Genomic DNA, 14,808 nt, shown 5'->3' with positions numbered 1-14,808 from the left:
TCATATAATAACTCATTTCAATCTTCTCAGAAACTTTCTGAGGTAAGAATATTTTTAGCTCTATTTTTAGATGAGGAAACTATGGAGCGGAAGTTAAGTAACTTTCTCAGTGTCACGTTGCTAGAACACAGTGCAGAGTGAAGAACAAAACCCAAGCAGTCTGACATCAGAGTCTTTGTTTTAGTCATAATATGGTTCCATGCCCTGCATCCATTCAGTTAAAAATTCTGTTCTTCAAAGCATCTCCTAATATCTATGAAATGGGCTTTCCCGATGGGTCAGAGATGAAGCATTCACCTGCAATGCAAGAGACCTGGGTCCAATCCTTGGGTTGGAAAGATCCCTTGGAGAAGGGAATGGCAACCCACTCTAGTATTCTTGCTGGAGAATCCCATGGACAGAGGAGCCTAGCGGGTCCATGGGGTCACAAACTGTTGGACACAACTGAGTAACTAACACTTCTTACTTCTCCTTATAAAGTGCCTAACCCAGTGTCTGGCAGTTAAAAAGCCTTCACAATCTAGTGTTTTAGATACTACTAGAATATTTCATTTAGCATCCTTTTTGTAAAGGCATAACCAGGTCCAACTTAAACTCCTGCCTCCAGCCTGCATGTGACTTCTTTCTCATCTTCTCCTTGTGTTTCTCCATCTGGCAACAAGGACAGAATGCCAGAAGCCACAAAAAAGTAGGTCTCAGCCCCCAAGAAAAGAAATTGTACTTGAGGACTTGTAGTGCAAGGTGAAAGAGGCATATTACTGTTATACTAATACCAGTGAGCATATATTATGTAATATAATACAAAATTGGCATGTATTTTTCAAAAGATAAAACATGACTTAAAGAAAATCTTTACTTGCAGGTGGTTGCTTTGAGTTAATGTCCTCAGACCCCTCTAAAAACTAGGTCCATAGTCCTGTGAAAGTATGGTCCAGCTCCTGACAGAACACTCCAAATGCTTTCTGCCTTCCATGCCCTGAATGCTCCTTTGTAGTCACCGGTTTCAATGACATCTTCCTCTATGAATGTTTTCAGGTAACAACAGCAACAGCAGCCATATCTTGCAGTGTGCCAAGAACCCTGCTAAACAACTCACATATATCTCTCAATTATTCTAAGAACTCAAAAAGATAGGTACCACTGTTGTCTCATCTTTAAAAACCAGAAATAAGCTTGGAAGGCTTAAATCATGTGTTTCAAATCGCATAGCAAGGAAATGATGAAGACATTCAAACCCTGGCATATTTACTATTAACCATTAGACCCCACTGACTCTAGCACAACAACCCATTGTTTCATTATTCCTCTGTGGTTGATTTGAATATTGGGAAAGACCCTGATGCTGGGAAAGATTGAAGGCAGGAGGAGAAGGGGACAACAGAAGATGAGATGGTTGGATGACATCAGTGACTCAATGGACATGAGTTTGAGCAAGCTCTGGGAGTTGGTGATGGACAGGGAAGCCTGGCATGCTGCAGCCCATGGGGTCACAAAGAATTGGACACAACTGAGTGACTGAACTCAACTGAACTGATTTAAATATGCATATTGAATCAATGAGATAAAGAGGTGAAACTCACTGTCCTTTATTTAGACCATATTTCCTTCCTCACCCAAATAGTATTGATATATATCTAGTAGATGACATAAATATAGTTTAGTATATAGACACTTAAAATTAGAGAGGTCTCATTTTTCATAAGATTGTCATTTACCTAGAACGCCTGGCAACAAAACAAATTTATATTACATTTTAAAGCTTTTCAATGGTCCATTTTATTATAAAAATAGCACACACAGGGTAAAAATAAGAGTATTCCACTGAAAGTACACTTTAAGCCCTTTCAGAAAAGTTAAATATTAGTATTTTGTTCAGCCAAAGCTGAGAAGGGAATCAAGGCAGAACTCTCCAGTAAAACCCTATATTAAAAATTAAAAATAGAAACATAAAATAATAGGCTAGATAAGGAGTTTGTATTTTTAAAATATAAATAAATAAACAGGAGAATTTTTAAAGAATATACTGGTCTTTCCCACTCCATTCAATAGCTTCTGTTCAAATGTCAAGCCTGTACATCAGTGACAAGATAGTGTAGAAGGAAAGGCCAAATCCAAGGAGAAACAGTCACTAAAATGTTTAACCATTTTAATAGGTGACCTTTCACAGTCCAAGTGATTTTGATTGCACATAACTTCCCCAAATAGCTAGCTTCTCTTCAGAATGTGCCATTATATTTTGAACTAAACATTATTTTCTCCATCCCATCTAAAAAAACCTAAACCTTCCATTCAAATTCTTATAACTCTCTTGACTAGGAACTTGGAGAAAGTTTCATGAAAACCTTATGACGCAAATTCAATTAAATTCTCAGTCACTTGCCAGGATCCTGTTTGTCTGAGCTTATCTCTTTTGATTAAGAAGGTTACTTACAGGGAGAGGTGGTTTGACTGATTTTGTAATCAGTAAAAAAAAAAGAAAAAAAGAAAAAGAATAGTCAATAAAAGAAGGAGCTACCACTCTTCACGCAGATTTTATTAAAGAGGCTGTTATAACGAATAAGGATTGGCAGCCAAAGGCTGGATCTAGGGAAAACTGAGTCATATCCTAAAGAAATGTGACTGATATTTAGTCCTGAACCCTGTGCCTAAGAAATGACTGAATCATCAACAATTACTTGCTGTCCTATTGCTTGATGGATACATATTACTATATTTTTTATTCTCTCAAAAAAATTATTTATTTGACTGCATCAGCTCTTAGTTGTGACACATGGATCTTTAGTTGCAGCTTGTCATATCTAGTTCCCTGACCAGGGATCAAACCCGGGCCTCCCTGCATTAGGAGCATGGTGTCTTAGCCACTGGACCACCAAGGAACTCCCTCTCTTCTCTTTTGTATAGATTTCATATATTCCTGTGACTGGCTAGATTCAAATGGGAAAGTCACTAACTGTGATTAACTTGGGGCAAGTCAGTCTCTCTCTGGGCCTCCCTATTATCATCTATACATGAAGGGTTTGACTGAAAGATCTCTAGGGTCCTTTGCAGCAGTATGTTACACTCTACAATTCTAGGAACTGGCTGTGATCAAATACTATTCTTTGTAAATGTCCAAACACTAAGCATTGCACCTAAAATCTATGAAGTATATACTCAGAGATGAATAGCATTTTGTTATGCTCATAAATGCTATCTCTGCTCCACAAAGCCTGAGAGCTCAGCTGAAAAATTTCAAACAGCTGAGATGATTCAAATACTTCAGGGCTGGAATTATCTGAAACATTATCTCTTATGTCTGGTTCCTGGGCTGGGTTGACTTGAAAGCTGGGCTCAATTGAGGCCGTCAACCAGAGAACCTACTCCTGGCTTCTTCATGCAGCTTGAGGTTCCTCACATTGTGGTCTTTAGGCCACAAACCTCTTACACAGTGGCTCAGGACTCAAAGTAAGACAGTTGCAATGAACAAAATAAAGCAATTTGACCTTTTATGACCTAAGCTCAGAAGTCACATAACAGCACTTTCACTGTGTTACATTGATTAAAGAAGACACAAGCCTAATCAGATTCAAAGCGAGGGGTCATCAACCAGATCCAACCTGTCAATGAGAGCAAATTGAAGTATTAGCAACCATGTTTTAAAACTGTCATAGGCAGATATAAACACATAGATATAGAAATATGTACACATATGTGTATATCTCCTTTAATGTTCACAACCAACCAATTAGGTAGTATTATGTCTATTTTTAGCTTGCCTGGAATCACATAACTAGTAAGTTTCAGAGGCAGAATTCCAGTCCATCTATACAAAGCCATGCTAATTCTACTAAACCATATTAACTGGAGGGGAGACCCCATTCATTTCAATGTTTATTATTCCCACTCTAATAGTTTTGAGTTGACGTTATATACATGATGTCTGATTTCCCTTGAAAACAAAATAAGCCAAACTAGATGAAATTGTGTTCAATTTAAATAAGCATAATTTACAAAACAGATAAACCCCAGTTAAACTCAGAGAGTTTCAAATTGAAGCCAATCCCATTCAGGGATCAATTCACCCTAAGGCACAGCAATTTCTAGGATACTAAGGTATGAGGCTCCTGGTTCTTTGTCTCTTCCGGGGCCACTCCCACCATTGGATCTATCTACCCAGATCACTTACCCTTTTGATTTGAATTATCTGAGAAACTGATTCAATTTTTCACTGCATGGACCTCTTAGAGAAAAAGCCAAAGATAGTGCCTGTAAAATGGAGAAAACATAACTCTGTTATAGGCTGCTAATTTCCCTCTAGCATCTTCTCAGTCAGTACCAATCCCAGTAGCCTATTGCATCATATACAGAGCATGGCGAGATGAATGACAAGAGCAACCCTCCAAGCCAGTGTTCATTTGTGCTCTCCATAGAGAAACGGTTAATGAACATCTTTTGGACAAATCAAATTGAAAATACAACTTCTGACCTCATTTTTAGGAGTCATATTGAACTTGATCTTAAAGGTTGAATGTTGAGAGAAAAAGGAGAGACATTGCTAAAAATATTCCCCACTGCCCAAAATTGCATCCAATAATAAGGTTATAAAATCCATTACCATCTAGAGTTTCTAATTCATTTCTCAAAGTCATTCAGAAGACAATCTAATTCACAGATGATAATGACCTTTACAGAATGCTCTCCTGACCGGCTCTATTCATTCCCACTGAGTAGGTACACGTATGTGCACACAGAAGTCTGAATTTGTATGTTCTCCAGGTTTCCATCAATGAGACTTTTACGATGGCAAAGTCTTGCTGCCTGTTGAAAGCATCCTAACTCAGGAAGAAAGAGATCACTGTAATAAGGATCGTCAAGTCTAAAGGGAGTTCAAAGGAATATATCTTCTTTAAAATAAACAAGCTTTGTAGGTTTTAAATCCCTTGTATGATTTAAGTGAGGGAGCAGAAATAGATGCATAAATGTGAAATCTGGCAGAGCTGCAAATTCACTGTTTATGTTGAATGAATTATCACTAATATTCAAATGAGCAATTACTAACAAATTGATTTGTCCCCTTGGGCTACATGTTGTCACATTGTCACAAGGAGGAGCCAATTTTTTTAACACCCTCACTTCAGAAAAGGCTACGTCATAAATATGTTTGATATCTTTATTATGTGGAAACAATGAAAGAAAAAACAAAGGAAGAGAGGTCAATGTGTGTGTGGGTTCCTATGTAGGGGAGCAGGCCCAGGTTAAAAGCAAATAACAGAGAAATGTAGGGAGGTATCTTGAATTTTTAATCAGTTGCTACAGGGTCTCTTGAACTAAGGAACTAAATTTTGCAAGTTTATCTAAAAATCTTTCAGGTAATAGAGATAAATAAAAGTCCAGTTTATTTGGTGATCTGGCTAAAACCATACCATGAAAAAAAATGTCAAGTGCCTTAAATGTGAACTAAATATTATCATTAGGTAAGATTTGCTAAGACAAATACAGGTCTTTGTATTAGATTGTTCTTTTTCTTAGAATGACTAGCATATACTTGCCATTCAATAGATAGTCAAATCAGATAACATTGAAAATATATTTGCCAATTAGATCATTTTGCCAATTAGAAGAATATAGTTGATAAATATTATCTCTGTGAGGAAGCTGTATATCTATGAATTGCATGCCTTTTTTTTCTTTTGTAAATATAGTTAGAATGAAAACCAACTCTAAGGCTGTAGTACTTTAGCCTTACTTAGTCTCTTATCTACAAAAGGGATGCCATTCTGCAAAGTTCCATGAACCCATTCTGGTATTGATTCTTCTTATGTACATAATTCTTTCTCTCAAAGAAAAATATCATGAACTGATATTCAAGGCTTAATTTTTCTTTTGTAACTTATCCTTTAATACATGCACGAATTAAATGAAAACTAATTTGGTGAAACCAAAGAATTCTAATTAAAAGAAAGATTCTTTCCTACATACAAAAATAAATCCATAATTCCCAGTGGGCTCTCCTAACTCCTAATTGCATACCTACCACTATGGCTGGAGTTTTAAGCAAACGATCCAGTCATCCGGGTCAAATAGGAATGTAAAACATTTCTCATCATGTGGTCTATTTGTGTCCTTTTCTCCTTAGGGACATTTGTCACTAGACAGATCTTTAGTTGTTTATCATTTTTTATGTTTTCCAGGTTGCTTTGGGGGAAAAAAAAGAATTCACATTCCATTTAGTAACTAAGCCTATGACACAAAAACAATTTGATCTATGGAAGGCGAACTTTCTAAAAAGTACTACAGCAGTATACCTGTCTTACTTCAGTAAAACCAAAAATGTCGAGTTAGGTATTATTTTACAGGCCTTTTTATTAATACATATTATCTGATACTTTTGCTGCAACATGGATGGACCTAGAAATTAACATATTAAGTAAAGTAAGTCAGAAAGAGAGAGAGATATCATATGATATCAATTATATGTGAAATCTAAAAAAAAAATAATAGAAATGTACTTAAACACAAAATAGAAACAGACTCACAGACATAGAAAATGAACTGATGGTTACCAAAGGAGAAAGCAGGAGAAGGATAAATTAGGAGTTTGGGATTAGAATATACATACTGCTAAGTCCCATCAGTCGTGTCCGACTCTGTGCGACCCCAGAGACGGCAGCCCACCAGGCTCCGCCGTCCCTGGGATTCTCCAGGCAAGAACACTGGAGTGGGTTGCCATTGCCTTCTCCAATGCATGAAAGTGAAAAGTGAAAGTGAAGTCGCTCAGTCGTGTCCGACTCCTAGCAACCCCATGGACTTCAGCCCACCAGGCTCCTCCGTCCATGGGATTTTCCAGGCAAGAGTACTGGAGTGGGGTGCCATTGCCTTCCCCAGAATATACATACTTTTATATATAAAATGGATAACCAATAGAGACTTACTGTATAGCACAGGGAACTATATTCAGTATCTTGCAATAGCCTATAATGCAACAGAATATGAAAAAGAATATGTATGCATAGCTGGATCACTTTGCTGTACACCTGAAACTAACATAACATTGTAAATCAACTATCTATTAATGAAATTTATTTTTTGCATTGATACTTATATGCATTGATGCATTTAAGGTCTCTCTAAGGCCTTATGAGGTAGACATAATGCATTTTGTTATTGTTTTACAGATGAAGAAACATGTTCAGTGAATTGAAGGGACTTATTCAAGGTCATACAATTAGGGAAGGGAGATTAGTAACCAGATCTTCCAAATCTCTCCATGTCTTTTATATATTGGTAGTCAGTCCTACCTATTTGCTTTATTTTATTATTTGTGTTATAGTCTAAACATTATACTTGAGAGGAAAAGTAAATATATTCCAAAAAGCAAATAGAGGATTAAGAGATTCTTTTTAACATGAGAGTTTTTTAATAAAAAAGATGTGTCATCCCAGGGTCTCAATGTCATTGAATCTTAAAGAACTGGGAAGAATTAAGGGTCATTGGGTTTAATTAGAGCTCAGTACATTAATAATGACGGGAGTTTACTTTATGGTTTAAGAATTTCAAAAATATTTAACAATTCTTACTAACAGCCTGGTGCCAGAGTCACTGATGTTAGCTTTACACAGTGTTTTTGTTTTTTTTTTCAATTCATTTAAAAAACGTTCATTGAATGCCTAGCATGGTCCAGGCACTATAGTGTAGGCTGAAGCTACAGAAATGAATGAGCATGTTCAATGAAAAAAAAAAGTAAGAAAATAAATTACTTAAATTGAAACAAGTTTAATATGTAAGCAAGATGTTGTAAGAGTCCAGGAGTTATTTTCTGTTCTACCATAAGAGGTAGTCTATGGTCCTTTGTAGATACTAATGAGCTTGGCAAAGGAGAAATTTATAAAAAGCAGTCACTCTGAGCCTACCTGCAGGCAGTTTTATTTATGAAAAGAGAGGTAATAGATGAGAGATGCTTGCTTTTCCCTGAGAAGCCAACACAGTACAGTTAAACACATTATCTATTATTACAGATGATCAAAATATCATCTCAAATAATGGGCTACCTGATCTGGTCAGAACCCCTGCCCTTTGCTTCTCCTTCTGACCAGGGAGAAAGAGACCAACCTCTGACCAACCTCTACTTATTCTTTAAAGTTCTGAACTAACTTTGAGGAAAACTTCCCAGGCCTTCCTCTCTAAACCACTCAGCCACCCCTCCAAACCAAGGTGAAGTTAACACTTGTACATATAGAATCATATATAATTTATATCATTCTTATTATATAAAATATAAAGGCAGAAAGAGAAAAAGGCAACAGAGGATAAAATGGTTGGATGGCATCACTGATTCAATGGACATGAACTTGGCCAAACTCTGAGAGATGGTGAGGGACAGGGAGGCCTGGTATGCTGCAATCCATGGGGTCACAAAGTGCCAGACATGCCTTGGTGACTGAAAAACAACAGTATATATTGCATAATATATGTTATTTCTAACACACAATAATATATCATTCTTTCAACAATATGTGTTTCTTTAGTGGGCTGTGACTTCATTAGGATATTTGCATTCACAGGACCTACCACAGGATCTAACATAGACTCAGGACAGTGTAGCAGCTCCAAAGGGGTGGCATATAGTGGTGAGGAGGGATAGGATTTAGCTTTATCCTCACCTCCTCTATGGTTTCTATCAACCTTCCCTTTTCACTCCAAATAAATGTACAGTGCACTTAAAACCAGTATGTGTGCTGTATCAGTGTGGAATCAAGGCAAGGTCCCTAGTTCCCACTTTCAACAGGGTCTTAGAGAGGCCTTCTTTTGCATATCACTCAAATTCAATTACTATCTCTTAAAATACTTTTAAGGAAGGGGCAGTATGAGAAACAGGAAAGAATTTGAATGGCCATGATTTATTTTAATCAGGTTTATTGAACTGTAATTTATATAGAGTAACATTTTCTTCCTTCATATATAAAGTCTGATAAATTTTGACAAATGCATAATCATATAATCCACCCCATCATCATGATAAAGGACATTCCTACCTGCCTCAAAAATTCTCTTTGGGGAGTTCCCTGGTTGCTTAGCGGTTAGGATTTTGTGCTTTCACTGCCATGGCCTGGGTTTAGTCCCTGGTAGGGGAACTGAGGTCCTACAAACTGCCTAATGGGGACAAAAAAAAAAAAAATTCTCTTCAAACTACCAGAGTTTTAATGAACTCTTTAGAAGAACCCCCAAAGCTATCACTGCTGGAGTTTAAATAATATACTCCTTGCATCTTGCACAACTTAACATATATCTCCAAAATAAAGCACTTATTTTTCTTCAGTTATAATACCATCATGTGGTTGTGTTACATTTTCTTTTGGAAATCTCAAATCATTTAGCTAACAAGATTTCATTGTTATTCCCCACCAAACCTGGTCTAGCTCTAAAGATGTATATTCCAATTCAATGAAATCAGTGCATCTCTTTCCCAGTTAACCTTGCCACAGACCGTCTTATAAATATGTTAACAATGTTAGGCATATCGCTTTTAATGAGCTGCCCATTCATTTTATCAAGTAGACATTGTGCCTTTCCCTCATTTATTAACTATATTCCTTTGTGGTGACATTGAAAAGGCTCTACATCCTGGGGACACTTGCTCCATTTGGATATAATAGATACATGGAATGACACAGCACACAAGTGAATGACTAAGTAAATAAATGAGTGAATGAACGAAGGAGTGACTGCCTCCATTTCATGGATGAGGCACCTTCTGAGAGGCACCATGAGGTCAGTTGACTGGCAGAAAGCCACACACTGATGTAGCAGTGCCCAATTGGATGCCAAGATTGTTTTCTTTGCTCTCTCTATTTAGCTATCAACTTTGTTAAAAATCCCCATAAAATATCGACAGGAAAAAGTAAACATGGAAAAATTGGCCACACACAAACTACGTGGCTCTTCAAAATGAATTTAATTTGTAAAGAACAACATGAGTAAAAAATGAGGAAGGGTAGATTTTCACTTAATGGGGGGAAAACGCTTTCCCCTCTTATTCATTTTGAGTCCTCCTTTCTGTTAAATGGATTCAGTGACACTTTTTGGTAATGCCCTTTGTATTTTTTGCATAAGACACTTTGGATATATGCCCATTGTGTTCTTTTTTTAAACAGATTCCTTTAGTGGAAAATACACACATACACACACACACAAACTAATGTTCACAGTTGCCTATTATATTATGACAAGTAGGAAGAGGACACTAGCAAGGTTCTACATAATGAGAGATCATCCATTGTTACACTTTATTTTTCTCCACATTTGGACAGATCGGGAATAAATTTGATTAAATTTCCATTGAGAACCGTCCCCTCCCCGCCCGCAGGAATATGTATCAACAGAATTTCAATGAGCATAAAATTAAAACATTCTGCATGTTATAAGAAAATCTGATTTAAAGGATCCTAACAACAAAAAGAAAAGGGGAAAAAGCTATTAAAGTAAACCTCCCGAAGGGAGTCAACTGCTTTTCAGTGCATCCTGCGCTGATGCCTACTCTCCATCCGCGCTGCTCAGATATTCATGAATCGCTGTGTCTTCCAGCACTGCTTTCCCTCTCCCTCTGCTTTTCTGGCGCGGCTCTCCCTCCCCCTTCCTCCCCCCACCCCCCCGTTCCTCTGGCTTCTGCTCTTTCTTACTCCTTCTCTCAGCTGCTTAACTACAGCTCCCACTGGAACTTGCACAATCAAAAACAGCTCTCCTCTCCGGCAGCCTCCACAAGCGCATCACCTGGAGCAGAGCGACTCTCCCAGTGCACACGCCGCAGAGCAGCCAGGTAGCTGGGGGCGCGCAGAGGGTGCCCTTCTCCTGCTGGGCAGCAGCCAGAGCCTCTACTCGGAATCCGGGGCATCCTGGGGTCCTGTTGCGGTGATGCCTGCCTTTCGGAGCAGTGATGGAAAGAGAAGAGCCACTGTCGGTGGAAACTGAGAGCGGGGAGAGGTTGCTGCAGTAGCCGGTGCTGCAGAATGTGTGAGTGAAAACCTAAGCCGCGCTGGATTCTCCATCCCGCTCGGTCTTCGTCAACTAGTCCAGGAGGCAAGTCGGGAACCAGATGCATTGACCAGGTGGGGGCCACCCTGGATCTGTTAACCGTGAAGTCCCCACCGTGGAAAATGGTAAACAAAGACATGAATGGATTCCCAGTCAAGAAATGCTCAGCCTTCCAATTTTTTAAGAAACGGGTAAGGACAGGTTTTGTTTGCTTCTTTTGTTTTCTGCTCTTGTCTGAAATGCCTTTGATTGCTTGCCGGAGGTAAGCCCAAGTTTCGGTGGCAAAGCCCCAAATGGAAGTCGTGTGTGTCTGGTCGCAGTTGTCCAGCTGGGAAATAGACCTGCCTTGATGCAGATTTGAGGGTGGGGGCACCTAGGCAGAGTTGCTTTGGGAGGAGGGGGTTGGGCTGAGATGTCCTAAGGATGGTTTAGAGCTGGGAATGGGAATTTCCCAACCAAAGCCACAAGATTACAAACAGTTTCAAAGAGAATTAGCCTGGGTACAGTTATCGGCTAGTTAATTTGGTTGGGGACTAATTCCGTGGTGCGCTCTCGCTCTCTCTTATCTTTGAAGGCTTCAACTTTTCCCACACCTTTCATTCACTCGGTCTCAAGTGCAGCTTTATCATCTTCCTGCCTCAGAAGCATCAGCTTCTAGCTTCCCAGATTCATCTGGCCAATAACTTGCTGAGTCCTTATCTATGGTAAAAATAGCAAAGGACTAGAATGACCTTTCAGAGAACTGATGGAGTCCAGCATTTTAAATCCTCTATTTCAGGTTGCCTCAATTTTACTTGGTACAACCGCCTTTCTTTTCATGGGCAGTGTGAATTCAAGTGATAATATGGGGTTATGCTGCTGTATACTTTTATTTCTTAAATTCTTGTTCTTCTGTTCAGGACGTTAATGATACATTGCTTGTAAATGAGCAAAGAAAAGGGAGGGGGCTTTCCTTGTGTTTCACAGTAAACTCAGTTCATTGTAATGGTCCCACTGGTGGTCTGCGTAAATCTGCAAATTTATACATAAGTGAGAGGTAAGAAATGAATGATTGTTAAGCAACTGATGACTGACATTCTTGTGGAGAGTTTCTTAAGCAACAGCAGCTTCCTCCAGCCCCCAGCTGCCCTGGTCTATTTGATACCCTAGGGCAATTCCATCAAAATGATTCTCTTCATTCATTCCCGGTTCCTTCATTCAGGTCTTCCATGTGCTGCTCCGGAAACACAGCCCTTCACTTAAATCACCAACAGAACACAGTGAACTACACACTGGGCTGGACTATGTCCTGCACCAAGTGGGCAAGCTGGGAAGGCAGGGCTGGGAACAGCATGTCAGTCCAGGTCAGAGGGCCAACACAGTTTCCCACACACCTGTGACTGAATTCCCATCAGTCGAGCTAAACCTTCCCTAAAGTCCATGGGTCAAAACATATTCATTAAAACCAAAGCAAAACCCACGTTGTCCTGGCTTCTGCACCGGAGGCCTCAGCACCTGGCAAGGAGGTCTCCCGCTGGAGGAGACTCAAGTTGAATTGGAGCAAGGCAGTGCCACTTCTCAGAGTCCACCATGTTTCTTCATTTTTCCCTGTAGCCAAGATATTTCTTTCCAAGGAAAGATCACTTTGTAAAAAACAATTTCCAACACAGTAAACAAGTGTTTTGATAATAAATAAAAAATGCCATAGCTCATAACTCAGTAGTTAAACTCTTTACTCTCATTTAATTAATTAACTAAATGAATGAATTAAACTCTTTACTCTCATTTAATTAATTGATTGGTGGTACTAAGGGGACAGTGATGGTGATTTTTTTTGGTTGGTTGGTTTTTGGTTTGTGTTTATTTATTTACTTTAATACTTCTCAATCAGATATATTTAATCAACTGAGTAACTGTCAAGTAGATTTTAAGTTTTCTCTTATTTTCTTTGCTATCAAAATGTGCTATAATAACTGTTAATTTACTATCTAGTTTCTTTTTTGCTTAAAAGCCGAATTTAACAGTAGCCTTCAGTTGCTGCCTCTGTAGACCTTGCATTTTGCAAAGAACTAGCCAGGGTACTGATGTCTAACCTGAGTGCTTGCAGAGAGAAAGAACATGAAACCAAGATATGTAGGAGACCTAAGAGACATGGGTTCTATCCCTCCATCAGGAAGATCTCCTGGAGGAGAACCTGGCAACCCTCTCCAGTATTTTTGCCTGGAGAATCCCATGGACAGAGGAGGCTGGTGGGCTACAGTCCATGGGGTCCCAAAGAGTCAGACATGACTGAAGCGATTTAGCATGCACACACCCATCCAGCCCCGCAGCTTCATCTATCTTTGAATCTGGATCTATCATTTTCTGGAGATAGTATCAGAAACCTCCCCTCTCGTTGTTCTTACTCTTCAAGGACAAAACAGCAGAATATGCCTTTGTGTCAAATCATGGAGGGCCCTAAGGGATAAAGTCTTTGATTCTTGTCCATACATTATCATTTCTGAAAGTTCATTTCAGTCTGTACCATGACTTTGCTATAGGTTTTGCTTTTTTATTCCTTTGTTTGTTTGGGGTCTTTAATTACACAGCTGATATGTAAATAAATGCGTAAAACATTAAGATAATACCCAGGTAAATCCCTCTGCCTTTCTTATCCAGAGGTAAATGTTGACATCTATCTTTCCCAGATCTTCTCTATGCATCTGTATGCATATTTATATACTAGAATGCCTTTGTTCTCAGCTAAGAATAATCCATTTTTCTTATATTCTATTGTTGAAGTTCCACAGATTTCTGCATATTTTATTTTTAACCTACTTAGACAGTCTTACAAAATGAACCTTTGTCCAATGCCCACATTAAACCATGAATAGATCTTGGAAAAAACCCATAGATTTTTTAGGGCTTACTAAAAACATGGATTTTTTAGGGCTTACTAAAAACATGGAGGTTTGGACCCAAATTTTGATGGCAGAAAGCTTAACTAGTGCTTCCTACGCCTCTGAGATATTTCACAAGAAGCCTAAGAAGGTCGCCAAAAGGGAAGGCAGAATGATCCACCCTGTGATTCATTTAGAAGAATAAGTGTAGCACCATTTATTGAGAGCTTGCTATGTTCTAGAAGTTATGGGTCAAGTGCTTTATACGTATTAGCTCATGAAATCCTCAGAGTCATCCTGTGAAGTAAGAAAACATTAAATGTGCAAAGCATGGCTTAAGAGAGATTAAACAACCAACCCAATATCACTTAACTAAAAAGTAGCAGAGCCAAATTTTTGATTTTCCTTGACCCAAAGCCCATATTCTTAATCCAGACTTTCTGTTTTTGAATCACATTCCCACCCCCTTTTTTCTTCCATAACAGAATCTTTTTTTCTCCCCAAGTAAAAATTTTATGCCATTATGCAATTTATAAAACCTACAAAGGGAACTAGTCTTCAGCTGACTCTCTCGAAGCTTCTTTCCAACCCTCAGTCATGACTGAGGCAGCTCTGGGGAACCCAGCCTCAAGGAACACAATCTAAAGAAAGGCAGTCCTGGTGCTAGTTGCCCCAAATCCTTTGGATTTATGCTTGCCACCGCCATGTCTTAAAAGCTCAACTAAATCAGCTTAATTTCATTTAGTTGAGAATAGCTAAGCTAAACTCGGTAAGAATTCTACTTCCATTCTGTATGTGTTAATGATAAGTTAACATTAAATGCCTATGGATTATTCTTTACTCTTAGAATCTCTGAAAAATTCATTTAAGATAAATGGAAAAATGTCCTTATCAGTTTTATTGTCAAAATCTAAGAGCTTTAAAAGGTATAGGGTTTGCTAAA

General features: G+C 38.5%; 1 protein-coding gene and 1 long non-coding RNA gene across 3 annotated transcripts in view; one reads left to right on the top strand and one right to left on the bottom strand.

Moving 5' to 3' along the window:
- Window positions 1–3,472: 3,472 nt before the first annotated feature.
- LOC147366168 (uncharacterized) lies at window positions 3,473–10,885 on the bottom strand. Its single transcript, XR_015133208.1, has 3 exons — window positions 10,747–10,885; window positions 4,166–4,245; window positions 3,473–3,596 (listed from the first exon to the last, which is right to left on the bottom strand). It is a non-coding gene; the product is annotated as an uncharacterized LOC147366168 (long non-coding RNA).
- Window positions 10,637–14,808, top strand: part of SGK1 (serum/glucocorticoid regulated kinase 1) — a 112,231-nt gene continuing 108,059 nt past the window's right edge. The window contains exon 1 of one of the 2 annotated variants that reach the window (XM_086317958.1): window positions 10,637–11,198. In XM_086317958.1, coding sequence (XP_086174084.1) covers window positions 11,130–11,198 — 69 coding nt within the window. In that variant the 5' untranslated portion in view covers window positions 10,637–11,129. The remainder of the gene's footprint in view (window positions 11,199–14,808) is intronic. The other variant, XM_086317959.1, reaches the window with a different exon arrangement.

The sequence above is a fragment of the Bos grunniens genome, chromosome 9, assembly GCF_055505025.1.
Source record: "Bos grunniens cultivar Pamir isolate PY7600 chromosome 9, Bosgru_T2T1.0, whole genome shotgun sequence".
Classification (NCBI taxonomy): Eukaryota; Metazoa; Chordata; class Mammalia; order Artiodactyla; family Bovidae; genus Bos; species Bos grunniens.
The sequence above is the reverse complement of the archived record's forward strand: the minus strand, read 5'-3'. Positions and strand labels throughout refer to the sequence as shown.